Genomic DNA, 23795 nt, shown 5'->3' on the forward strand with positions numbered 1-23795 from the left:
GCCTCCCTTTTTCTCTTTCTTTCTAGATCCTCTTCCTCCTCCGCTCTCACCCATCATCACAGCTGTGGCCCCACCGGCCCTCTCTCCTTTGGGGGAGTTAGGGTACCCCTTTGGTGCCAAAGGGGACAGTGACCCTGAGTCGCCATTGGCTGCCCCCATCCTAGAGACACCCATTAGCCCTCCACCAGAAGCTAACTGCACCGACCCTGAGCCTGTGCCCCCTATGATCCTTCCCCCATCTCCAGGCTCCCCAATGGGGCTGGCCTCTCCCATCCTGATGGAGCCCCTTCCCCCTCGGTGTTCTCCACTCCTCCAGCATACCCTGCCTCCCCAGAACTCTCCTTCTTCCCAGTGCTCTCCTCCTGCTCTGCCATTGTCTATTCCCTCCCCACTGAGTCCCATGGAGAAGGCAGTGGAGGTCTCAGAGGAGGCTGAGCCACCTGAGATGGAGACTGAGAAAGTCTCTGAACCTGAGTGCCCAGCCTTGGAGCCCAGCCCTACTAGTCCTCTCCCCTCCCCCATGGAGAACCTTTCCTGCCCTGCACCCAGCCCTGCTCCAGCCCTGGATGACTTCTCTGGCCTGGGGGAAGACACAGCCCCTCTGGATGGGACTGACACTCCTGATTCCCAGCCAGAGGCTGGGCAGACCCCTGGCAGTTTGGCTAGTGAACTTAAAGGTTCCCCTGTGCTCCTGGACCCTGAGGAGCTGGCTCCTGTGACCCCTATGGAGGTCTATGGCCCAGAATGCAAGCAGACAGGGCAGGGCTCGCCCTGTGAAGAGCAAGAGGAGCCACGTGCACCAGTAGCCCCTACCCCACCCGCTCTCATCAAATCTGACATCGTTAATGAGATCTCCAATCTGAGCCAGGGCGATGCCAGTGCCAGTTTCCCTGGTTCAGAGCCCATGCTGGGCTCTCCTGACCCAGAGGGGGGTGGCTCCTTATCTATGGAGTTGGGGGTATCTACAGATGTTAGTCCAGCTCGAGATGAAGGCTCCCTTCGGCTCTGTACTGACTCTCTGCCAGAGACTGATGACTCGCTGTTGTGTGATACTGGGACAGCTGTCGGTGGAAGCAAAGCTGAGGGGGACAAGGGGAGGCGACGCAGCTCCCCAGCTCGTTCCCGCATTAAACAGGTAAGGGGCTATTTGGTCACTGGATGTGGTCGACTTCATGCTAACATCAGAGGTACAGTTCTTTGTCACTAGCTCCTTCCCATCTGGCTCATTGAATTCTAGACTCTCAGAGATCCTTTAGTCCATCCTCTTACTTTATTAAGGAGATTGTTGATACATAGAGTGGGAAGTGACTTGCCCAGCTTCATGGTTACTCAATGATAGAATCAGGACTAGAAACTCAGGTCTTTAACGCCAGTGTTTTTTGTCATTGTACCACTTGGTCACTTTTTCTGGGAAGAAGAACTTCCTACCTGTTGCTTTCTGAGAGCTAGCTTTTCCTCTGTCCTCCCTGGGACTCTTGGCCTTTATTACTTGTCATGCTCTGTCCATTAGTCTCTTCTCTTCTCTCCAAGCCTGTGAAGCTAACACACTAGCCCTCTACTTATCCCTGTAATCATCCACTTCCCTAATTCAGGGTCGCAGCAGTAGTTTCCCAGGAAGACGCCGGCCACGTGGAGGAGCACATGGAGGACGTGGGAGAGGACGGGCCCGGCTAAAATCAACCACTTCCTCCATTGAGACTCTGGTAGTAAGGAGAGGCCTCCCATTCCCCAAACATGCTTCAGCTGGTCCCTTCAAGATTAAACACCCTTTAATCCTGTCAGTCCCCTGCACGCTCACCTGCCTGCCTGCTAGCCTCGGGCCTGTCTGGCTCTGCTCCTTCTGTCCACTTGGCTCTCAGGCTTCTCTGAAATCTCTGCTGTTGGGCTGAGGCCCAGTTTGGGAGCTGGGGTGTTCTGCTTTTTAGTCTGGCTCCTGGCCTTCATTTAGCCAGGGGTTCACACCTCCTTCCCCCAACACCAAAGAGGAAAGCAGCTCAGTTGGGGCACGTTTAGCTGCCTCACTTTGCACAACTCTCTGCCTATAAGGTTGCTGATATCGATAGCTCTCCCAGCAAGGAGGAAGAAGACGATGATGACGACACCATGCAAAATACTGTGGTTCTCTTCTCCAATACAGACAAGTTTGTCCTAATGCAGGTACCATATGTGACAAATGTAGTCCCATTCTTATTAGTGGGACCTGGCAGACTGACGTTGGGTGTATGTATTTAGGTGGGCAAAGCAGATACAGGAAACTAAGGATCTCCTCCTCTACCCAGCTAATGAGAAAACAGTGAATCAGAATCACATTGTTCATTTGTTTGTTCCTCCATCAAATTTTTCTTGAGTGTCTCTGAGTTTGGCACTGAGCTAGGAGCTAGGGATATAGCAGTGAAAACGCAGGAATGGTTTCTGCCCTGTTGAAGCTTATAGTCTGGGGAGCTTGTGTATGTGCTCACCTGAATAATCTCAAAGCTGAAAGAACACTGGCACATATGTTACTCTCTAAGCCTGACCAATCTTTACCCGTCTACTCTTTACTTCTTAACTTACCCACACCAGGCAGTTTCAGTTCACACTATCTGATCAGATGAGCAAGGCATGCTGGGAAGGGGAAGGGTCCTGTGGTGGCTCGCAGTGTGCTGCCAGGGCCTTTGGTTCCCTGACTTCTTCCCTCAGATTAGAGTTGTAGTCAGTTGTCAGGACTGAGTGTGATGAGGAGACCTGGATGGACATTGGAATTTCTGTGTATTTCCCCAGGACATGTGTGTGGTATGTGGTAGCTTTGGCCGGGGAGCCGAGGGCCACCTCCTTGCCTGTTCCCAGTGTTCTCAGTGCTATCACCCGTACTGTGTCAACAGCAAGGTGAGTCCACAGCCCTACAGGCCTGAGGTGTGGAATGGGGTCACTTATTTCTTATTCTAGGCCCCACACTACTTAAAGGGGCCGTTGGTGATGGAAGTCATTCATCAGACTCATCTTGGGGGAAAAACACTTTGGAAATAGTGGTGGTTTTTATAGTTTCTGGGTGGTAGACCATGACTTGCTGGTATAACTCAGTCTGCCATACAAACTGTGAGAACTTTTCTAGTAGAAAACACGATAGAGTCTGGAGATAAAATGTAAAAGGAAAATCATAAGCAAAGGTCTACAAAGAGAAGACAGTGTTTTTGACCCAAGCACAATCAGTTGGTTTGGTGTTTTCATTAGTGTTAACTTAGAACTTGTCCAATGCTAACATTCCCCAACTTGCAGCAGAAGCAGGTTTTAAATGTTCAAGAAAAATGGGGGGAAATACAACCCAGTCTATCCACGAGTTTGTTGGGGACTTGACTAGCGAAAGATTGCTATTCCGTTCTCGTAATGAGGCAGTGACAAGGTGCGGCTGTTTTCTGAATGGCAGAGATCCCTGGGGGCCTAAGTTCAGAGTCACTACAGGGCGTGGCAAAAGTATGTTTAGAGTCATTTGTATGGAAAATAGTACAATAATCAAATAATACAAGAATAAACCGTTGGACGTACCCACATCTATAAGCCTACTTTTGCCTCACCCTGTATTTTGGGGGGTGAGAGTGTTCCGCACAGCCTCTCTGTGCTCAAATGGAGGTCTAGCCTGGGCACTGGGGTCCTCCAGCCCCATTCATATAAGTCTGCCCTTTCCTCTGCCTCATATCCTGAAAAATTGCCATCCTCCGCACCAGATCACCAAGGTGATGCTTCTAAAGGGCTGGCGTTGTGTGGAGTGCATCGTGTGTGAGGTGTGTGGCCAGGCCTCAGACCCCTCACGCCTGCTGCTCTGTGATGACTGTGACATTAGCTACCACACGTACTGCCTGGACCCCCCACTGCTCACCGTGCCCAAGGGCGGCTGGAAGTGCAAGTGGTAAGGAGACCCATGATCTTCAGAGGGGCCCTGGGCCTGAGATGTCAGAGTGGATGTGATGTTAAGTGCATGACAGGCTGGATTTAGAAGGCCATCTGGTTGTGTGGTTCTCAGCGAGCACACCACTGGATGCTTTGGGTAGGTTAGGGGCTGAGAACCTGTCTTTCTCCTCCCTCCAGGTGTGTGTCCTGTATGCAGTGTGGTGCCGCCTCCCCTGGCTTCCACTGTGAATGGCAAAACAGTTACACACACTGCGGACCTTGTGCCAGCCTGGTGACCTGTCCTATCTGTCATGCCCCGTATGTAGAAGAGGACCTACTGATCCAATGTCGCCACTGTGAACGGTGAGGGTGCCCCTTTCCCCTTGTTTGGCTTCTTCCCTTGTTTTCAGCTTTGCATTATCTGGGTTTGTCTCCTCATGTGTACCTTCTCCCAGGTGGATGCATGCCGGCTGTGAGAGCCTCTTCACGGAGGATGATGTAGAGCAGGCAGCTGATGAGGGCTTTGACTGTGTCTCCTGCCAGCCTTACGTGGTAAAGCCTGCTGGTGAGTGCCAGGTGCTGGGGATGGGGAGCAGGAGTCAGGCTGGGGTGTCTTGCTTTGAGACAGGGCCTCAGACTGCCTTGGTTTGTCCTTCTTGCCACAGCACCTGTTGCACCTCCAGAGTTGGTGCCCATGAAGGTGAAAGAGCCAGGTGAGTCACAGAACTCTGAGCGCCAAAGCCAGAGAGAGCTTACTGTCTAGTCTAGCTCCAACCCCCTAACTTTATCTCATTTGAAGAGAAAGAAACATTAGAGCCAGGGAGATTCAGTAGCCTGTCCAAGGTCACCCAGTAGGTTAGCGGCAAAGTTATGACTACAACCAAGGCCTCAGGTTTCCCCAGCAGAGTTCCTTCCACCAGGAAATATGGCCTCTGTGTTGCCAGGATGTCATCCCTAGAGAGCACTGGGCCCGTTCTGTTTCTCCAGGAAGGGGCTGGTGCCATCTCCTTTTCCATTATGATGTAGGCATTGCTCGTGGTATCTGGGATGCTCTGTGCTGGCATTCAGCACATAGGGGGCACTCCTAGCCCCAGATAGTTAGAGAATGTGTTTAGTGAACCTAGGGTTAATCATGAGCAAAGTCATTCATGTTTCTGCAGCAGCAGCCTCTTAGTCCCCGTGGGTCATTGATGGAGAATTGGGGCCTTAGCTAGCCCCCAGTGGTGGCCTGTCTTCTCCACCCCTCAAGCCCCAGGCTGGACTTTGGTCTGTCTCTTACTGCTTTGGTCCCAGAGGTGGACTTAGACTGAAGCTTGGAGTTCTGGTTCCCCTGGGGTCACATGGTCTTCCCCTTTACGCAGAGCCCCAGTACTTTCGCTTCGAGGGTGTGTGGCTGACAGAAACTGGCATGGCTGTCCTGCGTAACCTTACCATGTCACCCCTACACAAGCGGCGCCAGCGGCGAGGACGGCTTGGCCTCCCAGGCGAGGCTGGGCTGGAAGGTTCTGAGCCCTCAGATGCCCTCGGCCCTGATGACAAGAAGGATGGGGACCTGGACACCGATGAGCTGCTCAAGGGTGAAGGTTAGGCTGGAGAATATCAGGGAGTGACAGAGTAGTGGGAGCATGCCTGTAAGAGCTGGAGGTTGGATGGGAGCACACTCTTAGTCACTCTGAACCACTGTTGGTCTTGTTCGAATGGCTCTGGCAGAGCACTTGGCTCTCTGTTCTTGGGTGGCAGGACAACAAAGTTAAAGGGCCCATGCTTCTGCTCTGCCTCCATCTCTCTGCTTTGTTTGGATATGCAGCTGGTGTGGAGCACATGGAGTGCGAAATTAAACTGGAAGGCCCCGTCAGCCCTGATGTGGAGCCTGGCAAGGAGGAGACCGAGGAGAGCAAAAAACGCAAACGCAAACCCTATAGGCCTGGTGAGGCCCTGGGATGGGGAGTGGGGTGGGGAAGGGTTGGTTCACCCAGTCCCCAATGGCTTCTCAGCCTCAGCTCTGCCTCCTTGTAGGCATTGGTGGTTTCATGGTGCGACAGCGGAAATCCCACACACGTGTGAAAAAGGGGCCTGCTGCACAGGCGGAGGTGTTGAGTGGGGATGGGCAGCCCGACGAGGGTGAGACGGGTGAGGGCTCCTGCGGGGCCTGGGAGATGGTGGGGATCACAGGACCTACGGGGCAGTGCCAGGGAGGCCTGGGGGGATGGCTCACTCCAAGGGCTAAGAGGGTGGTGGGCCCAGTTGGTGTCGGGAGAGAGAGTAGGCAGAAAAACATGCTTAGGTCAAGTTGGGAGCAACATGGTCAGTGTCCCCAGAGAAGCCAACACCTCCCATTCTGTCCTTAGTGATGCCTGCTGACCTCCCAGCAGAGGGCTCTATAGACCAGAGCTTAGCTGATGTGGATGAGAAGAAGAAGCAGCAGAGGCGAGGGCGCAAGAAGAGCAAACTAGAAGACATGTTTCCTGCTTACCTGCAGGTGGGCCTTAGGCTCTGCAGGGTGCAGGACGGGGTGGGGCTGCCTGCCTTGCGGGACATGAAGAAACCCATTTCTCCCTGCCTTTCCCACAGGAGGCCTTCTTTGGGAAGGAGCTGCTCGATCTGAGCCGGAAAGCCCTTTTTGCAGTTGGAGTGGGCCGTCCAAGCTTTGCACTAGGAACCCCAAAAGTCAAGGGGGATGGAGGCTCAGATAGGAAGGAGCTCCCCACCTTACAGAAAGGTCAGTCGTGTGGGGGGCAGGTGCTCTGAAGGGACCCAACTTTCCTCTGTGCTCAGCAGCTGGCAAGGGAATTTGGTGGGGAGTGAGGTGGTCTCTAGGAAATGAGGGTAGGCCAAAGGCCCACGCCTGTTGAGCTGGGGACCCATTCTGAATGTCAGAGGTAGGGAATCTCTGATTGGAGTAGCAATTGTTGCTTATAGGAGATGATGGTGCAGAGGTTGCAGATGAAGAATCCCGTGGCCCTGAAGGCAAGGCTGATACACCAGGTGAGGGCTGTTGGGGGGACTTTGTCAGAGCTTGGTTTTGCCTCTGTCAACCTGTTCTGCCCCTGAGCACCATCAGGGTTGCAGACTGGAAACTGTTCCATGCCATGGTTTGGTTTGGTCCGTGTGGTACCTCCATGCTGGCCTTGACTCATGGGTTTCTCCTGGCCACTGCAGGTCCTGAGGATGGGGGCGTGAAGGCATCCCCAGTGCCCAGTGACCCCGAGAAACCAAGCACCCCTGGAGAAGGGATGCTTAGCTCTGACTTAGACAGGATACCCACAGAAGGTGAGGCTGTGATCTGCACTTTTCATTTATAACGGTCTTCCATGGGAGAAGGAGAAGGTCCTGCGTGTGGGACTCTGATCTGTACAGTGGGGAGTTCTGGGCAGCTTCCCCAGCCATGATTGTTTGTAGATGTGTGGTGCTCCTTCAAATCCCCAGTCTGCCTCAGCATCATCCTTCATCAATCCCCCACAGAGCTGCCCAAGATGGAATCCAAGGACTTGCAGCAGCTATTTAAGGATGTTCTGGGTTCTGAACGAGAGCAGCCTCTGGGTTGTGGAACCCCTGGCCTAGATGGCAGCCGTACACCGCTGCAGAGGCCCTTTCTTCAAGGTGATATGGGTGGTTTGAAGACTGGTGGGCAGGTATGGCCAAGCTTGCTCCCAGGATGGGCCTCCTGCTCCCTTTTTCTGATCCTGTGCCTCTTACAGGTGGACTCCCTTTGGGCAATCTCCCCTCCAGCAGCCCAATGGACTCCTACCCGGGCCTCTGCCAGTCCCCATTCTTGGATTCTAGGTTGGTATCTATGCTTAACCTTTGTGGGCTATCCCCATTGTCCCTTCCCTCCAGTTGGGCCCATGCCAAGGGAGGGAACCTCGGACTTCTGGGTGCTGCTGTACCAATACGTCCCCTTGCTCCTCTCCGCCATCTTGGTGGCCCTCCTCTGTCCAGGCAGGGCACTGGCCTGGTGCTTCTGGGCAGTTTGTCTGGGGTGGGATGTGGCATCCCTGCCCCCTGTGACTCTTTGCCCCTGCGCCCCAGGGAGCGCGGGGGCTTCTTTAGCCCGGAACCTGGTGAACCAGACAGCCCCTGGACAGGCTCAGGGGGCACTACGCCCTCCACCCCTACTACACCCACCACGGAGGGTGAGGGCGATGGGCTCTCCTATAACCAGCGGAGTCTTCAGCGCTGGGAGAAGGACGAGGAGTTGGGCCAACTCTCCACCATCTCACCTGTGCTCTATGCCAACATTAACTTTCCCAATCTCAAGCAAGATTACCCAGGTACCTGTGGAACAAGGGCATGGAAGACAACAACCGGTAACATGGTGGGTGCAGGGGACACCTGTCAAGTCTCCTAATGCAATGCCTCTGCCTTCCAGACTGGTCTAGCCGTTGCAAACAAATAATGAAGCTCTGGAGAAAAGTTCCAGCTGCTGACAAAGCCCCCTACCTGGTGAGACAGAAGGAAACCTGGATCAGCATGGGAACTGAGGGGGGAGCCTGTTTTGGGAGAAATTCACTTCAGTTCTTTCCCTTTCCCACTCCCGAAGCAGCTGGGCCAGAAGGGATCGGTTTTTGGGTAGGGAGTGTGAGTGATACGATGGATGGGGCCTGGGCATGAGACCGAGCCCTAGGTCTGAGGCTTTGTCTTCTGTCCTTCAGCAAAAGGCCAAAGATAACCGGGCAGCTCACCGCATCAACAAGGTGCAAAAGGTGAGTGGGGCCCCACTGGGCTGCATGCCGATGCCCGTGGCGGGTGGCCTCTTCGAGGGCGGGGTGTAGGGCCTGTGCACAACAGTCTGACTGCTCTGTGCCTGGTCTCCTCCCGCAGCAGGCGGAGAGCCAGATCAGCAAACAGACCAAGGTGGGCGACATGGCCCGTAAGACTGACCGACCGGCCCTACATCTCCGCATTCCCCCCCAGCCAGGGGCACTGGGCAGTCCGCCCCCTGCTGCGGCCCCCACCATTTTCATTGGCAGCCCCACTACCCCCGCCGGCTTGTCTACCTCTGCGGATGGGTTCCTGAAGCCGCCGGCGGGCACGGTGCCCGGCCCCGACTCGCCCGGTGAGCTGTTCCTCAAGCTCCCACCCCAGGTGCCTGCCCAAGTGCCTTCGCAGGACCCCTTTGGACTGGCCCCTGCCTACACTCTGGAGCCCCGCTTCCCCACGGCACCACCCACTTATCCTCCCTTTCCTAGTCCAACTGGGGCCCCCGTGCAGCCCCCAACGCTGGGTGCCTCATCTCGTCCTGGGACTGGCCAGCCAGGGGAATTCCACACCACCCCTCCCAGCACTCCCCGGCACCAGGCCTCGACACCCGATCCCTTTCTCAAACCCCGTTGCCCCTCACTGGACAACCTGGCCGTGCCTGAGAGCCCTGGGGTAGGGGGTGGCAAGGCTTCTGAGCCCCTGCTGTCACCCCCGCCTTTTGGGGAGTCTCGGAAAGCCCTGGAGGTGAAGAAGGAAGAGCTTGGGGCATCCTCTCCTAGCTATGTGGCCCCAAACCTGGGCTTTGTTGACTCACCCTCCTCAGGCCCCCACCTGGGCAGCCTGGAGTTAAAGGCACCTGATGTCTTCAAAGCCCCCCTGACCCCTCGGGCATCTCAGGTAGAGCCCCAGAGCCCGGGCTTGGGCCTAAGGCCTCAGGAGCCATCCCCTGCTCAGGCTTTGGCCCCTTCTCCCCCTAGCCACTCAGATATCTTTCGCCCTGGCTCCTACCCTGACCCTTATGCTCAGCCCCCATTGACCCCTCGGCCCCAACCCCCACCTCCTGAGAGCTGCTGTGCCCTACCCCCTCGATCACTGCCCTCTGACCCTTTCTCCCGAGTGCCTGCCAGTCCCCAGTCCCAGTCCAGCTCCCAGTCCCCATTGACACCCCGTCCTCTGTCTGCTGAGGCTTTCTGCCCATCCCCTGTGACCCCTCGCTTCCAGTCCCCTGACCCTTATTCCCGCCCACCCTCTCGCCCTCAGTCCCGTGACCCATTTGCCCCACTGCATAAGCCACCCCGACCCCAGCCCCCTGAAGTTGCCTTTAAGTCTGGGCCTCTAGCCCATACTCCACTGGGGGCTGGAGGCTTCCCAGCAGCCCTGCCCTCAGGGCCGGCAGGTGAGCTCCATGCCAAGGTCCCAAGTGGGCAGCCCTCCAATTTCGCCCGTTCCCCTGGGACGGGTGCATTTGTGGGCACCCCCTCTCCCATGCGTTTCACTTTCCCTCAGGCAGTAGGGGAGCCTTCTTCCCTAAAGCCGTCTGTCCCTCAGCCTGGTCTCCCTCCACCCCATGGGATCAACAGCCATTTTGGGCCTGGCCCTACTTTGGGCAAGCCTCAAAGCACAAACTACTCAGTAGCCACAGGAAACTTCCACCCATCGGGTAGCCCCCTGGGACCCAACACCGGGTCCACAGGAGAGGGCTATGGGCTGTCCCCGCTACGCCCCCCGTCAGTTCTACCACCACCCGCACCCGATGGATCCCTCTCCTATCCACCCCACGGAGCCTCACAGCGGGTTGGCATCACCTCTCCAGTCGATAAGCGAGAAGACCCAGGGGCTGGAATGGCCAGCTCTTTGGCGGCACCTGAACTTCCAGGTACCCAGGACCCAGGCATCTCCAGCCTCAGCCAGACAGAGCTGGAGAAGCAACGGCAGGTGAGTTGACATTGTGGAGCTGAGTCCCTACATCTCCATGGTCCCTGTGCTGTCCCTTCAATTGGAGTAGGACAGACTTAGCCCTCTTCTGTTCTCTGCACAGCGCCAGCGACTACGAGAGCTGCTGATTCGGCAGCAGATCCAGCGCAACACCCTGCGGCAAGAGAAGGAAACAGCTGCAGCAGCTGCAGGAGCAGTGGGGGCCCCAGGCAGCTGGGGTGCTGAGCCCAGCAGCCCTGCCTTTGAGCAGCTGAGTCGAGGCCAGACCCCCTTCACTGGGACCCAGGTAGATAGGGTGGCAAGGTATGATGGGCAAGAATACTGAAGGTGTATCCTTGCCTTCATCTGCCTTTTTCTCTCCTAGGATAAGAGCAGCCTTATAGGGCTGCCCCCAAACAAGCTGGGTGGCCCCATCCTAGGGCCAGGGGCTTTCCCCAGTGACGACCGACTCTCCCGGCCACCTCCACCAGCCACCCCTTCCTCTATGGATGTGAATAGCCGGTGAGGCTCCAGGGGGGTTGCTAGGAGTAAAAAGGGAACAGACTTCGTCACCTTTGTGTACTCTGATTTACCCATCTGTTCAATCCTTCTCCTGTCTCGTTTACTCTTTTTTTCTATTCCTTCCCCCTTGCCACATTAATTCTACCCTTTTCTACTGCCCTAGGCCCATGTTCTAGATCTTCTTTACCTTGATGTCATCTTACTGACTACTGTGTATTTTTCCAGGCAACTGGTGGGAGGCTCCCAAGCCTTCTATCAGCGAGCACCCTATCCTGGGTCCCTGCCCTTACAGCAGCAGCAGCAGCAACACCTGTGGCAGCAGCAGCAGCAGCAGCAAGCAGCAGCAGCAAACTCCATGAGACTTGCCATGTCTGCTCGCTTTCCATCAACTCCTGGGCCTGAACTTGGCCGCCAAGCCCTAGGTTCCCCCTTGGCAGGACTTCCCACCCGTCTGTCTGGCCCTGGTGAGCCAGTGCCTGGTCCAGCTGGCCCTGCCCAGTTCATTGAGTTGCGGCACAATGTACAGAAAGGACTGGGACCTGGGGGGACTCCGTTTCCTGGTCAGGGCCCCCCTCAGAGACCCCGTTTTTACCCTGTAAGTGAGGACTCCCACCGACTGGCTCCTGAAGGGCTTCGTGGTCTGGCGGTATCAGGCCTTCCCCCACAGAAACCCTCAGCTCCCACTGAACTGAACAATAGCCTCCATCCAGCAGCCCACACCAAGGCTCCCACCCTGCCCACTGGCCTGGAGCTTGTCAGCCGGCCCCCCTCGAACACTGAGCTTAGCCGCCCCCTTCCTCTGGCCTTGGAAGCTGGGAAGTTGCCCTGTGAGGACCCTGAGCTGGATGATGACTTTGATGCCCACAAGGCCCTAGAGGATGATGAGGAGCTTGCTCACTTGGGCCTGGGTGTGGATGTGGCCAAGGGAGATGATGAGCTGGGCACCCTGGAAAACCTGGAGACCAATGATCCCCACCTGGATGACCTGCTCAATGGGGATGAGTTTGACCTCCTGGCCTATACTGACCCTGAGTTGGACACTGGGGACAAAAAGGACATCTTCAATGAGCACCTGAGGCTGGTGGAGTCAGCCAATGAAAAGGCTGAACGAGAGGCCTTGTTGCAGGGGGTAGAGCCAGGGGTTCTGGGCCCAGAGGAGCGCCCTCCCCCTGCTGCTGATGCCTCTGAGCCCCGTCTGGCACCAGTGCTCCCTGAGGTGAAGCCTAAGGTGGAGGAGAGTGGGCGCCACCCTTCCCCTTGCCAGTTCACCATCACCACCCCCAAGGTGGAGCCAACATCTGCTACCACTTCCCTAGGCCTGGGGCTGAAGCCGGGGCAGAGTGTGATGGGCAGCCGGGACACACGGATGGGCACAGGACCCTTTTCCAGCAGTGGGCACACAGCTGAAAAGAGCCCCTTTGGAGCCACAGGAGGTCCACCAGCTCACCTGCTAACCGCTAGCCCACTGAGTGGCCCAGGAGGGTCCTCCCTGCTGGAAAAGTTTGAGATAGAGAGTGGGGCCCTGACCTTGCCCAGTGGCCATGCGGCATCTGGGGATGAGCTGGACAAGATGGAGAGCTCACTGGTAGCCAGCGAGTTACCCCTGCTCATTGAGGACCTGTTGGAGCATGAGAAGAAGGAGCTGCAGAAGAAGCAGCAGCTTTCAGCACAGCTGCAGCCTGCCCAGCAGCAGCAGCAACAGCAGCACTCTCTACTGTCCACACCAGGCCCTGCCCAGGCCATGTCCTTGCCGCATGAAGGCTCTTCCAGTTTGGCTGGGCCCCAGCAACAGCTTGCTCTGGGACTTGGAGGTTCCCGACAACCAGGCTTGGCCCAACCACTGATGCCCACCCAGCCACCAGCTCATGCCCTTCAGCAGCGCCTGGCCCCACCCATGGCCATGGTGTCCAACCAAGGGCATATGCTAAGTGGGCAGCATGGAGGGCAGGCAGCCTTGGTGCCCCAGCAGGGCCCACAGCCAGTGCTGGCACAGAAGCCTGTGGGTGGCATGCCACCCTCCATGTGCATGAAACCCCAGCAGTTGGCGATGCAGCAGCAGCTGGCTAACAGCTTCTTCCCAGATACAGGTAACCTCCGCTGGGGGAACTGGTTTAATAACTCAAGGGTGATCACTATCACCAACAAATGGATACTGAGACTGCAGACCTAAGATAATTCATAATTAAGGGAGATGGGACACAAAGGTTTGACTAGTTACCACACTAGTAGTGTAGGTGGAAGCACTGTAGCTTTTAAGAAGAGAGGAGCATTGCCTGGCAAGTAATAGACATTCAGATGTTTGAGTGAATGGATGGGATGAATGCGTGAAGCGTGATTAGCAAAGGCTTTGTAGCTATCGTGAGACTGGAAGATTAGGACTTGGATAGAAGTGGTACAAGAGAAAGTACTCCAGGTAGGTGAAAAGACTTGAGCACAGTTGACGCTGGAACAACAGGGACCTTATTGGTAGGAAAGCCAGTGAGAGGTATTTGGAGACTAGGTGAAATGGTTGGGCTGGAGTAGACTTTGTGTAGAGGGAAGTGAGTAGGTACTACCATAATTCTGGAGGGGTAAGAAAGGGGGCCAGATTGAAGATGACCTCAGATTATAATGGTGTTTATTGAGTAATTACTGGTTATAGTTAGTATGCCAAATGCTTTACATTTATTATCTAATCATAAACTCACTGAACAGGTACTGCTATTATCTTTGATTATAAAAAAGGAAACTGAGGCGTGGAGTTGAAAACTTGCCCAGTATCACACAACTGACAGCTAGAGTTTGAACCCTGATTCTCTGATCCTAACTGTATTACTGCCTCACAAGACCAGGGGAGGGAGTTTGGTTAGTCCTTTAAAAAGTGGGCAGTCAGTTAAGTTTTCTGAGTGGTGGAGGAATATACAATGTGCATGGTTTTAGAAAGATTGAAGTTTTTGGTGGTTGCTTATTTCTCCTTTTTCATTCAGCATCCTGGACAGGCAGGTGAGTGGGCTGCAGGTGGTCCATTTTGGTCCCATGACAGCCCTGGCCTCAAGGGCTTTGTCACAGGGCCTGCATCTTGGGTTCTGGGGCTGTACTAGTTGCTGTAAGAACAGTATTTTTGAAGAATGCTTTCTAAGTCATAACATGTACAGTTAATCCTTGAACATTGTGAAGTTAGAGGTGCTGACCCCCAGGTAATTATATCTACATGTACAAGGGAGGACCCCCAAAACGGAATTGTCTTTAGAGGACAGGTGCCCCAGGCTTCCCTCACTAGGTGAGCATTCTAGGAACCTGTCTATATCAGGGTACCAGGTGGCGTTATTGTGAGAGTCTGTGTTTGGCCTCAGTGAATTATTTTTTGAAGGCTCTTTGAATGCTTTAGCCCATTTCATGGTGGGTGATTTACAAGCGCACCTGCCTACACTGCACTGAGTGTTGAGCAGTTTTGACCAAAAGCAGCATGACCCCTGTGCCACACCCTCCCTATTCACCCTGTCTCTCCCTGAGCAACTTTGTTTTTTGTTTCCCTGGATGATAAAAGTCCTCAAAGGGAAACGTTTTGCCACGTGGAAGAGTTGAAACAAAAAATGGCAGCAGCACTAAAAGGTATCAGAATTGACGAGCTCAAAAAGTGTTTTGAGCAGAGGGGAAAAGTCTTGATAGGTATATTGCATCAAGTGGAGAGTACTTTGAAGGTGACTGAAGTTTAAATGTGAGAATAAATACACAATTTTTAATAAATAAATTCTGGGTATTTTTGGTTCCACCCCTCATAACTTTTAATTCCCCACAAAGTTTAACTGCTAATAGCCTACTGTTGGCCAGAAGCCTTACCTATTAACATAAACAGTCAATTCACACATATTCTGGAATGTACTCTTACAAAGAAAATGTTATTGAGAAAATCATAAAGAAAAAAAATATGTTTTCATTAGTTACTGAAAAAATCTGCATTTAATTGGACCTCTGGTTCAAACCCATGTTGTTCAAGGGTCAGCTTCACTTACTTTCTCGTCATATGTGATCTCAGCAGCTCCATGAGGTAGTAGGGAGTCATGATCTTTACCAAGTAAACGAGTAAACTGAGGCTCAAACAGGTGACATAACATTGATAGATTGGCTTAACAAATATTTACTAAGAACAAGTAAAAACAGGACTACATGTCCTGTGCGTAACAGACCTGAGTTACCAAGGCTGCCTGACTCCTAGTCCACTGGCCTTTCCATCATGCCATATGCCATACTTTTGCTTGGCTTCGTAGAGGTCAAGGTGTTGCAAGGAGTAGCAGGCATAGAATGGAGCATTGACCCATATGCCCAGCTCCCTTGGTCTTCCTCTCTCCAGACCTGGACAAATTTGCGGCAGAAGATATCATTGATCCCATTGCCAAGGCCAAGATGGTAGCTTTGAAAGGCATCAAGAAGGTAATGGCACAGGGCAGCATTGGAGTGGCACCTGGTATGAACAGGTAAGACTTCGATGGGAGTTGGCCCTTTCCTTTCTCTTTCCTGATCTCCATCCCTACTTTGCCACCTCTTTGCCTTTCAACTTTCCCCATTACCAACACATCCTCTTGTCTTGGCAAACTCTAGGCAGCAAGTGTCCTTGCTAGCCCAGAGGCTCTCAGGGGGTACTGGCAGCGATCTGCAGAACCATGTAGCAGCTGGGAGTGGCCAGGTAAGTGGTCAGATGGGAGTAAAAACTTGTGTCCCGTGCTTAAAGCTACCCTTCTTAGGGGCAGGTGTGGAACAATGACCTTTTAGCAGTCTCTGTCATTGCAGGAGCGGAATGCCAGTGATCCCTCCCAGGCTCGTCCCAATCCACCCACTTTTGCCCAGGGAGTGATCAGTGAGTATGGGGATGGGGTGGAGCCTACAAGAAAGCAGCTTGGGGTAGGCAAGGGAAGAGGAATTGAGATCACTGTTTGTAGGTCCTGACACCCAGCTTTCTTTTCTAGATGAGGCTGACCAGCGACAGTATGAGGAGTGGCTGTTCCATACTCAACAGCTCTTACAGATGCAGCTGAAGGTGCTAGAGGAGCAGATTGGTGTGCACCGCAAGTCCCGGAAAGCTCTGTGTGCCAAGCAGCGTACTGCCAAAAAGGCTGGCCGGGAGTTCCCAGAGGCTGATGCTGAGAAGCTCAAGCTCGTTACGGAGCAGCAGAGCAAGATCCAGAAACAGCTAGATCAGGTGGGGAAAGCAGGCTTCAGCCTAGTAACTAGGGGCCTGGAAGAGGGATGGCATGGGTGGGCTGGCTCAAAGCTGATGTCCCCAACCCCTGTCTGTTAGGTCCGGAAGCAGCAGAAGGAGCACACAAATCTCATGGCAGAATATCGGAATAAGCAACAGCAGCAGCAACAGCAGCAGCAGCAGCAGCAGCAACAGCAGCAGCAACAACACTCAGCCGTGCTGGCCCTTAGCCCTTCCCAGAGTCCTCGGCTACTCACCAAGCTCCCTGGTCAGCTGCTCCCTGGCCATGCGCTACAGCCACCACAGGGACCCCCTAGTGGGCAAGCTGCAGGTCTTCGCCTGCCCCCAGGGGGCATGGCACTGCCTGGACAGCCTGGTGGGCCCTTCCTTAACACGACCCTGGCCCAACAGCAACAACAGCAACATTCTGGCGGGGCTGGGCCCCTAGCGGGCCCCTCAGGGGGCTTTTTCCCTGGCAACCTTGCTCTTCGTGGCCTGGGAACTGATTCGAGGCTTTTGCAGGAAAGGCAGCTGCAGCTACAGCAGCAGCGCATGCAGCTTGCTCAGAAACTGCAACAGCAGCAGCAGCAGCAGCAGCACCTCCTAGGACAGGTGGCCATCCAGCAGCAACAGCAGCAGGGCCCAGGGGTACAGGCAAACCAGGCTCTGGGTGCCAAGCCTCAGGGGCTCCTGCCTTCCAGCAGCCATCAGGGCCTCTTGGTCCAGCAGTTGTCCCCTCAACCACCTCAGGGGCCCCAGGGCATGCTGGGCCCTGCCCAGGTGGCAGTGTTGCAGCAGCAGCAGCAGCAGCAGCACCCTGGAGCTTTGGGCCCCCAGGGTCCTCACAGACAGGTGCTTCTGACCCAGTCCCGGGTGCCGAATTCACCTCAGCTGGCACAGCAGAGTCAGGGCCCTATGGGACACCGGCTGGTCACAGCCCAGCAGCAGCAGCAGCACCAACAACAGGGATCCATGGCAGGGCTTTCTCATCTTCAGCAGGGTCTCTTGCCACATAGTGGGCAGCCCAAACTTAGCGGTCAGCCAATGGCCTTACAGCAACAGCAACTACAGCAGCAGCTACAGCAGCAGCAGCAGCAGCTACAACAGCAACAACAGCAGCTGCAGCAGCAGCAGCTACAACAGCAGCAGCAACATTTACAACAGCAGCAACAGCTACAACAGCAGCAGCAGCAACAGCTACAACAGCAGCAACAGCTACAACAGCAGCAGCAACAGCAGCAGATAGGCCTCTTAAACCCGAGTCGAACTTTACTGTCTCCTCAGCAACAGCAGCAACAGGTGACAGTTGGTCCTGGAATGCAAGCCAAGCCTCTGCAACACTTTTCTAGCCCTGGAGCCCTGGGCCCAACCCTCCTCCTAACAGGCAAGGAACAAAGCATTGTAGAGACTGCTCTTCCTCCAGAGGCCACTGAGGGGCCCTCCACACATCAGGGAGGGCCAGGAGCAATAGGGACTGTACCTGAGGCAGTGGCTGCTGAACCAGGGGAAGTAAAGCCTTCACTCTCTGGGGACTCACAACTCCTGCTTGTCCAGCCCCAACCCCAGCCCCAACCCAACTCTGTGCCTCTGCAGCCACCTCTGAGGCTCCCAGGACAGCAGCAACAGCAAGTTAACTTACTCCACACAACAGGTGTGGGAAACCAAGGGCAACCAAACAGTGGATCATCTTCAGAGGCCTCTTCTATGCCACACCTGCTGGCTCAATCCTCTGTTTCCTTAGGAGAGCAGCCTGGGCCCATGACTCAGAACCTTCTGGGCTCCCAACAGCCCCTTGGACTAGAGCGGCCCTTGCAGAATAATGCAGGGCCACAGTCTGCCAAACCAGGATCTGTCCCCCAATCTGGGCAGGGCCTGCCTGGGGCTGGAGTCATGCCCACAGTGGGTCAGCTTCGAGCACAGCTCCAAGGAGTTTTGGCTAAAAACCCACAGTTGCGGCACTTGAGTCCTCAGCAGCAGCAGCAGCTACAGGCACTCCTTATGCAGCGGCAGCTACAGCAGAGTCAGGCAGTACGCCAGACCCCACCCTATCAGGATCCTGGGACCCAGCCCTCTTCCCTCCAGGGCCTCCTAGGCCGTCAGCCCCAACTTGGGGGCTTCTCTGGATCACAGACAGGTCCCCTCCAGGAGTTAGGGGCAGGGCTTCGACCTCAGGGCCCACCCCGGCTCCCTGCCCCACAAGGAGCCTTATCAACTGGACCAGTCCTTGGTCCTGTCCATCCCACACCTCCACCATCCAGCCCACAAGAGCCAAAGAGACCTTCTTCACAATTACCATCTCCCAGCTCCCAGCTCCCCTCTGAGGCCCAGCTCCCTCCTACCCAACCAGGGACCCCAAAACCCCAGGGGCCACCCTTGGAGCTGCCTCCTGGGAGGGTCTCACCTGCTGCCGCCCAGCTTGCAGAGACCTTCTTTGGCAAGGGGCTGGGACCTTGGGATCCCCCAGAGAACCCAGCAGAAGCCCAGAAGCCGGAGCAGAGCAGCCTGGTACCTGGGCATCTGGAGCAGGTGAATGGGCAGGTGGTGCCAGAGCCATCCCATCTCAGCATCAAGCAAGAGCCTCGGGAAGAGCCGTGTGCCCTGGGAGCCCAGGTGGTGAAGAGGGAGGCCAACGGGGAACCAATAGGGGCACCAGGTACCAGCAACCACCTTCTGCTGGCAGGCCCCCGCTCAGAGGCTGGGCATCTGCTCTTGCAGAAGCTTCTACGGGCAAAGAATGTGCAACTCAGCACTGGGCGGGGGCCTGAGGGGCTGCGAGCGGAGATCAACGGGCACATTGACAGCAAGCTGGCTGGGCTGGAGCAGAAACTACAGGGTACCCCGAGCAATAAGGAGGTGAGTACTCTAGCTAGTGTGGAGCAGGTAGGGTGGGGCCTGGAACATGGGGCAGAGTGAGCAGCTCTTGGTCAAATAGAAGAGGTGAGGGCTCTGAGGAGGACAGCAGTCTTCACTGGGGCTTTATCTTGCTTAGGATACAGCAGCCAGGAAGCCTATGACACCGAAGCCCAAGCGGGTGCAGAAGGCAAGCGACAGGTTGGTGAGCTCCCGAAAGAAGCTGCGGAAGGAGGACGGGGTCAGGGCCAGCGAGGCCTTGCTGAAACAGCTAAAACAGGTGACCCACAGGAGCCAGTCCCCTGGTCCCAACCCAGGATGGGGGCACCCTGGCCCCCAGCTGTGCAGTGATAGAGATGTACATACTGCAGTTTTCCAACCTTGTCATCTTGCCCCTCCTAGGAGCTGTCCCTGCTGCCCCTAACGGAGCCTACCATCACTGCCAATTTTAGCCTCTTTGCTCCTTTCGGCAGTGGCTGCCCAATCAATGGGCAGTGCCAGCTGAAGGGGGCCTTTGGAAGTGGGGTGCTTCCCACTGGCCCTGACTACTATTCCCAGCTGCTTACCAAGGTCAGAAAATGGCAATATCTTTTGGGGATAATGAGGTCTTTGGGGAGGTAAGGGGTGGGGGTGGAAGACTTGAGGGAGTTGCTGATGTAGTGTGGGGCCTGGAGATTATGTCAGTCTCCCTATGCCTTCTTGCACACAACACCCCACCCCACCCCCAGAATAACCTGAGTAACCCGCCGACACCACCCTCGTCGCTGCCCCCCACCCCACCCCCATCGGTGCAGCAGAAGATGGTGAATGGTGTCACTCCATCCGAAGAGCTGGGGGAGCACCCCAAGGATACTGCCTCTGCTCGAGATACTGAAGGGACGCTGAAGGGTAAGTAAGGAGCAGAGTGGGCCTCTCCTCTAGGAGGTTATTAGTGGCTGGGGTGCGAGCCCATCATTGTGCCCTGTCCTACAGTGTGAGATAGGAATGGCTGCATGGCGCCATGTGTCCACACATGACAGGTACCTGAGATAGAAGGGGCCTCTTCAGGACTGATTTTTTGGGAACCAGGATGGGCATCTGGAATCTAGAGCCAAGGTAGCGAAGGAGGCGGATGAGAGGGACCATGTTAATGAAACTTTTGTTTATGACAAACTGCGTTAGTGGGTATGGAACTACTGTCAGACCTTGATACGAATCCTGGTTCCTGTGTTCATGTGACCTTATTACTGTAGCCCAGTAACTTGATTGACTTGTGTGAGCCCGAGTTTCCTCACTGTAGAATAGGTATTATAATACTCGCCTAAAGGACTTGTTAGATTTATTTTTTATGATTTTATTTATTTTTAGAGAGGGGGGATGGGAGGGAGAAAGTGGGGGGGAGAAACATCGATGTGCAAGAGAGAAACATCAGTCAGTTGCCTCTTACATACCCTCAGCTAGGGACCTGGCCAGCAACCCAGACATGTGCCCCAATTGGGAATCAAAACAGCAATGACCTTTTGGCTTACAGAATAGTGCCCAGCCCACTGAGCCACACCAGTCAGGGCAGGAGTTGTTGAAATAGTATACCAAAAGCCCAGGGCCTGGCACATTGGAAATGCTCAGATACAGTTCATCCGCTCCAAACTGGTAGATGGGTGGATGTGTAGACAGTGGTCGTGATAGCTAAGCTAAATCTTACTTACACTAGTTATGCCTGAAATGTGGTGGAGAAAACACCATCAGCTCTGGCCACCCTCAGCCTGACTTTTCTTCTCCCCACCTACCCCTCAGATGCTTCAGAGGTGAAGAGTCTAGACCTGCTGGCCGCCTTGCCTACACCCCCTCACAATCAGACTGAGGATGTCAGGTAGGGATTGGGCTGGAAATGGGGATGAGGAATGAGGATAGGGGATGGGTTGTATCATTTTTCCTTTGGCCAATGGCAGATTTTAAGTAAGGCTGCATATCTACTATCTCTACATTGGAGGTGGGTGGGTGGGGGGATGTTGAGGGTCTGCAGGGCTGTAGCAACAAATGTCTGCTTTTGGTCCACAGGATGGAGAGCGATGAGGACAGTGATTCTCCTGACAGCATTGTGCCAGCTTCATCCCCTGAGAGCATCCTGGGGGAGGAGGCACCTCGTTTCCCTCAGCTGGGCTCAGGCCGATGGGAGCAGGAAGACCGGGCTCTCTCCCCTGTCATCCCCATCATTCCTCGGGCCAGCATTCCAGGTAGGGGCTGCCCTGAACATGGACCAGGCTGGGCCGGGTTGTCAGAGCTGGGGCAGAGGGGCAGCTGGGGCTCACACAAGTCCCTCTTTCTCATTTAGTCTTCCCAGATACCAAACCTTATGGGGCCTTGGACCTGGAGGCCCCTGGGAAACTGCCTGCCACAACTTGGGAAAAGGGCAAAGGAAGTGAGGTGTCAGTCATGCTGACGGTCTCTGCTGCTGCAGCAAAGGTGTGTCCTGGGGGTGCCTCGGAGGCCTGGTGGATACCAATCAGAAGGCGGTCCCTGCAGCTAGTCTGGATAAATACAGTCATTCAGAACTGTGTACTGAGGGTCTGTTGTGTGTGAAATCCTGGGCGAGTGGCTGTGGGATTAGAGTATGTGGTGTGTGAGGAGTCCCTGCCTTCAGGAGGTTCACAGTCCTGTGGTAAAGACATAAGTCAACAAATAAGGAGAATATATAATGCGACCAGACAGCATGTCCCCGTCACATTCGGTGAAATTGTTGTTGTTTTTTTTCCTTAAATTTTAAGTATTTTGTTGTCAAAGAAAATGGGAAGTCCCAGTTAAAACAACAAAGCAAGGCTCCTTACTACCAGACCCCCTCAGTTTCTTTAATTTGCTAATGTGTAGCTGATCTCTCAGGTTGTGGGTACAGTGTGTATCATTTTCTAAACTTAGTTGCCACAGGCCCCTTTTTGTGGAGCTCCTCTTAATGCTCACAGCACTTTGGGCAAGACCACTATAAAGCAAGCACGAGAAGAGCTGGGCGGCACAGGGGCTGGACTGACCAGCCGCTTGGAGAGTTGTGTTCTAGGTGTCCTTGTCCCCACCAAGCTGGTGGTAGTGTTCCCTCTGCACACCCTGCCAACACAGCTCTTCCCCCCACCCCCTGGCAGAACCTGAATGGTGTGATGGTGGCCGTGGCAGAGCTGCTAAGCATGAAGATCCCCAACTCCTATGAGGTGCTGTTCCCAGAGAGCCCTGCCCGGGCAGGCATTGAGCCTAAGAAGGGGGAAGCTGAGGGCCCTGGTGAGTGTGGCAGGAGAACACCTCGGGACCTAAGGGGGATGATTCTGGCAGGAGACTCTAACCCTTCCTTCCTGCAGGTGGGAAGGAGAAGGGTCTGGGAGGCAAGAACCCAGAAGCTGGCCCTGACTGGCTGAAGCAGTTCGATGCAGTGTTGCCTGGCTATACTCTCAAGAGCCAGCTAGACATCTTGAGCCTCCTGAAACAGGTGGGTTTGGGAGAGAAAAGGGATTATGTCTGTGGGCAGGGCGGGGAAAGCAGAGAGAGTTTTGGGAGAGTGGGATCTTGGGGCGGGGGGGTAAGTGAGGGGCTGGCACTAACCATACAGGGCTTGTGCCCCTCTCCCATAGGAGAGCCCTGCCCCAGAGCCACCCACCCAACACAGCTACACCTACAATGTCTCTAACCTGGACGTTCGACAGCTCTCGGCCCCACCTCCTGAAGAACCCTCCCCTCCTCCATCCCCCTTGGCACCCTCTCCTGCCAGCCCGCCTGCTGAACCTCTAGTTGAACTCCCAGCTGAACCTTTAGTTGAGCTGCCAGTCCCCTCACCTCTGCCCCTGGCCTCATCCCCTGAATCTGCCCGGCCCAAGCCCCGAGCCCGGCCCCCTGAAGAAGGTGAAGATTCCCGACCCCCTCGGCTCAAGAAGTGGAAAGGAGTGCGCTGGAAGCGGCTGCGGCTGCTGCTGACCATCCAGAAGGGTGGTGGGCAGCAGGAGGATGAGCGGGAAGTGGCAGAGTTTATGGAACAGTTTGGCACGGCCCTGCGACCTGACAAGGTGCCTCGGGACATGCGGCGCTGCTGCTTCTGTCACGAGGAGGGTGATGGGGCCACCGATGGGCCCGCGCGCTTGCTGAACCTGGACCTGGACCTGTGGGTGCACCTGAACTGTGCACTGTGGTCCACGGAGGTCTATGAGACCCAGGGTGGGGCACTGATGAACGTGGAGGTGGCCCTGCACCGAGGACTACTAACCAAGTGCTCCTTGTGCCAGCGTACCGGTGCCACCAGCAGCTGCAATCGCATGCGTTGTCCCAATGTCTACCATTTTGCCTGCGCCATCCGCGCCAAGTGCATGTTCTTTAAGGACAAGACTATGCTGTGTCCAATGCATAAGATCAAAGGGCCCTGTGAGCAAGAGCTGAGCTCTTTTGCTGTCTTCCGACGGGTCTACATCGAGCGGGATGAGGTGAAGCAAATCGCTAGCATCATCCAGCGCGGAGAGCGCCTGCACATGTTCCGGGTGGGGGGCCTTGTGTTCCATGCCATTGGACAGCTGCTTCCTCACCAGATGGCCGACTTCCACAGTGCCACTGCTCTTTATCCCGTGGGCTACGAGGCCACACGCATCTACTGGAGCCTCCGCACCAACAACCGCCGCTGCTGCTATCGCTGTTCTATTGGTGAGAACAACGGACGGCCAGAGTTCGTAATCAAAGTTATCGAGCAGGGCCTGGAGGACCTGGTCTTCATCGACGCCTCTCCCCAGGGTGAGCACTGGGCTCTGGAAACACTAATGTGGGGTTG

At 55.1% G+C, this 23795-nt stretch overlaps 1 protein-coding gene across 7 annotated transcripts in view; it reads left to right on the forward strand.

Moving 5' to 3' along the window:
• Window positions 1–23795, forward strand: part of KMT2D (lysine methyltransferase 2D) — a 40859-nt gene that overhangs the window by 10349 nt on the left and 6715 nt on the right. The window contains exons 12-49 of one of the 7 annotated variants that reach the window (XM_045830174.1): window positions 27–1135; window positions 1593–1706; window positions 2047–2157; window positions 2761–2865; window positions 3702–3883; window positions 4063–4227; window positions 4320–4429; window positions 4530–4577; window positions 5226–5447; window positions 5672–5791; window positions 5881–5994; window positions 6213–6343; window positions 6436–6583; window positions 6784–6849; window positions 7024–7134; window positions 7327–7464; window positions 7563–7647; window positions 7894–8135; window positions 8234–8307; window positions 8517–8567; window positions 8686–10500; window positions 10604–10786; window positions 10865–11001; window positions 11227–13088; window positions 15332–15455; window positions 15580–15664; window positions 15754–15835; window positions 15945–16177; window positions 16277–19030; window positions 19167–19307; window positions 19430–19597; window positions 19756–19915; window positions 20801–20876; window positions 21065–21240; window positions 21339–21469; window positions 22138–22270; window positions 22348–22475; window positions 22618–23758. In XM_045830174.1, the coding sequence (XP_045686130.1) occupies window positions 27–1135; window positions 1593–1706; window positions 2047–2157; window positions 2761–2865; window positions 3702–3883; window positions 4063–4227; window positions 4320–4429; window positions 4530–4577; window positions 5226–5447; window positions 5672–5791; window positions 5881–5994; window positions 6213–6343; window positions 6436–6583; window positions 6784–6849; window positions 7024–7134; window positions 7327–7464; window positions 7563–7647; window positions 7894–8135; window positions 8234–8307; window positions 8517–8567; window positions 8686–10500; window positions 10604–10786; window positions 10865–11001; window positions 11227–13088; window positions 15332–15455; window positions 15580–15664; window positions 15754–15835; window positions 15945–16177; window positions 16277–19030; window positions 19167–19307; window positions 19430–19597; window positions 19756–19915; window positions 20801–20876; window positions 21065–21240; window positions 21339–21469; window positions 22138–22270; window positions 22348–22475; window positions 22618–23758 (12975 nt within the window). The remainder of the gene's footprint in view (window positions 1–26; window positions 1136–1592; window positions 1707–2046; window positions 2158–2760; window positions 2866–3701; window positions 3884–4062; window positions 4228–4319; window positions 4430–4529; window positions 4578–5225; window positions 5448–5671; window positions 5792–5880; window positions 5995–6212; window positions 6344–6435; window positions 6584–6783; window positions 6850–7023; window positions 7135–7326; window positions 7465–7562; window positions 7648–7893; window positions 8136–8233; window positions 8308–8516; window positions 8568–8685; window positions 10501–10603; window positions 10787–10864; window positions 11002–11226; window positions 13089–15331; window positions 15456–15579; window positions 15665–15753; window positions 15836–15944; window positions 16178–16276; window positions 19031–19166; window positions 19308–19429; window positions 19598–19755; window positions 19916–20800; window positions 20877–21064; window positions 21241–21338; window positions 21470–22137; window positions 22271–22347; window positions 22476–22617; window positions 23759–23795) is intronic. The other 6 variants (XM_045830177.1, XM_045830181.1, XM_045830179.1 and 3 more) reach the window with 6 other exon arrangements.

This window comes from Phyllostomus hastatus, unplaced genomic scaffold (genome assembly GCF_019186645.2).
Source record: "Phyllostomus hastatus isolate PE091 unplaced genomic scaffold, TTU_PhHast_1.1 phas_scaffold_93, whole genome shotgun sequence".
Taxonomy (NCBI): domain Eukaryota; kingdom Metazoa; phylum Chordata; class Mammalia; order Chiroptera; family Phyllostomidae; genus Phyllostomus; species Phyllostomus hastatus.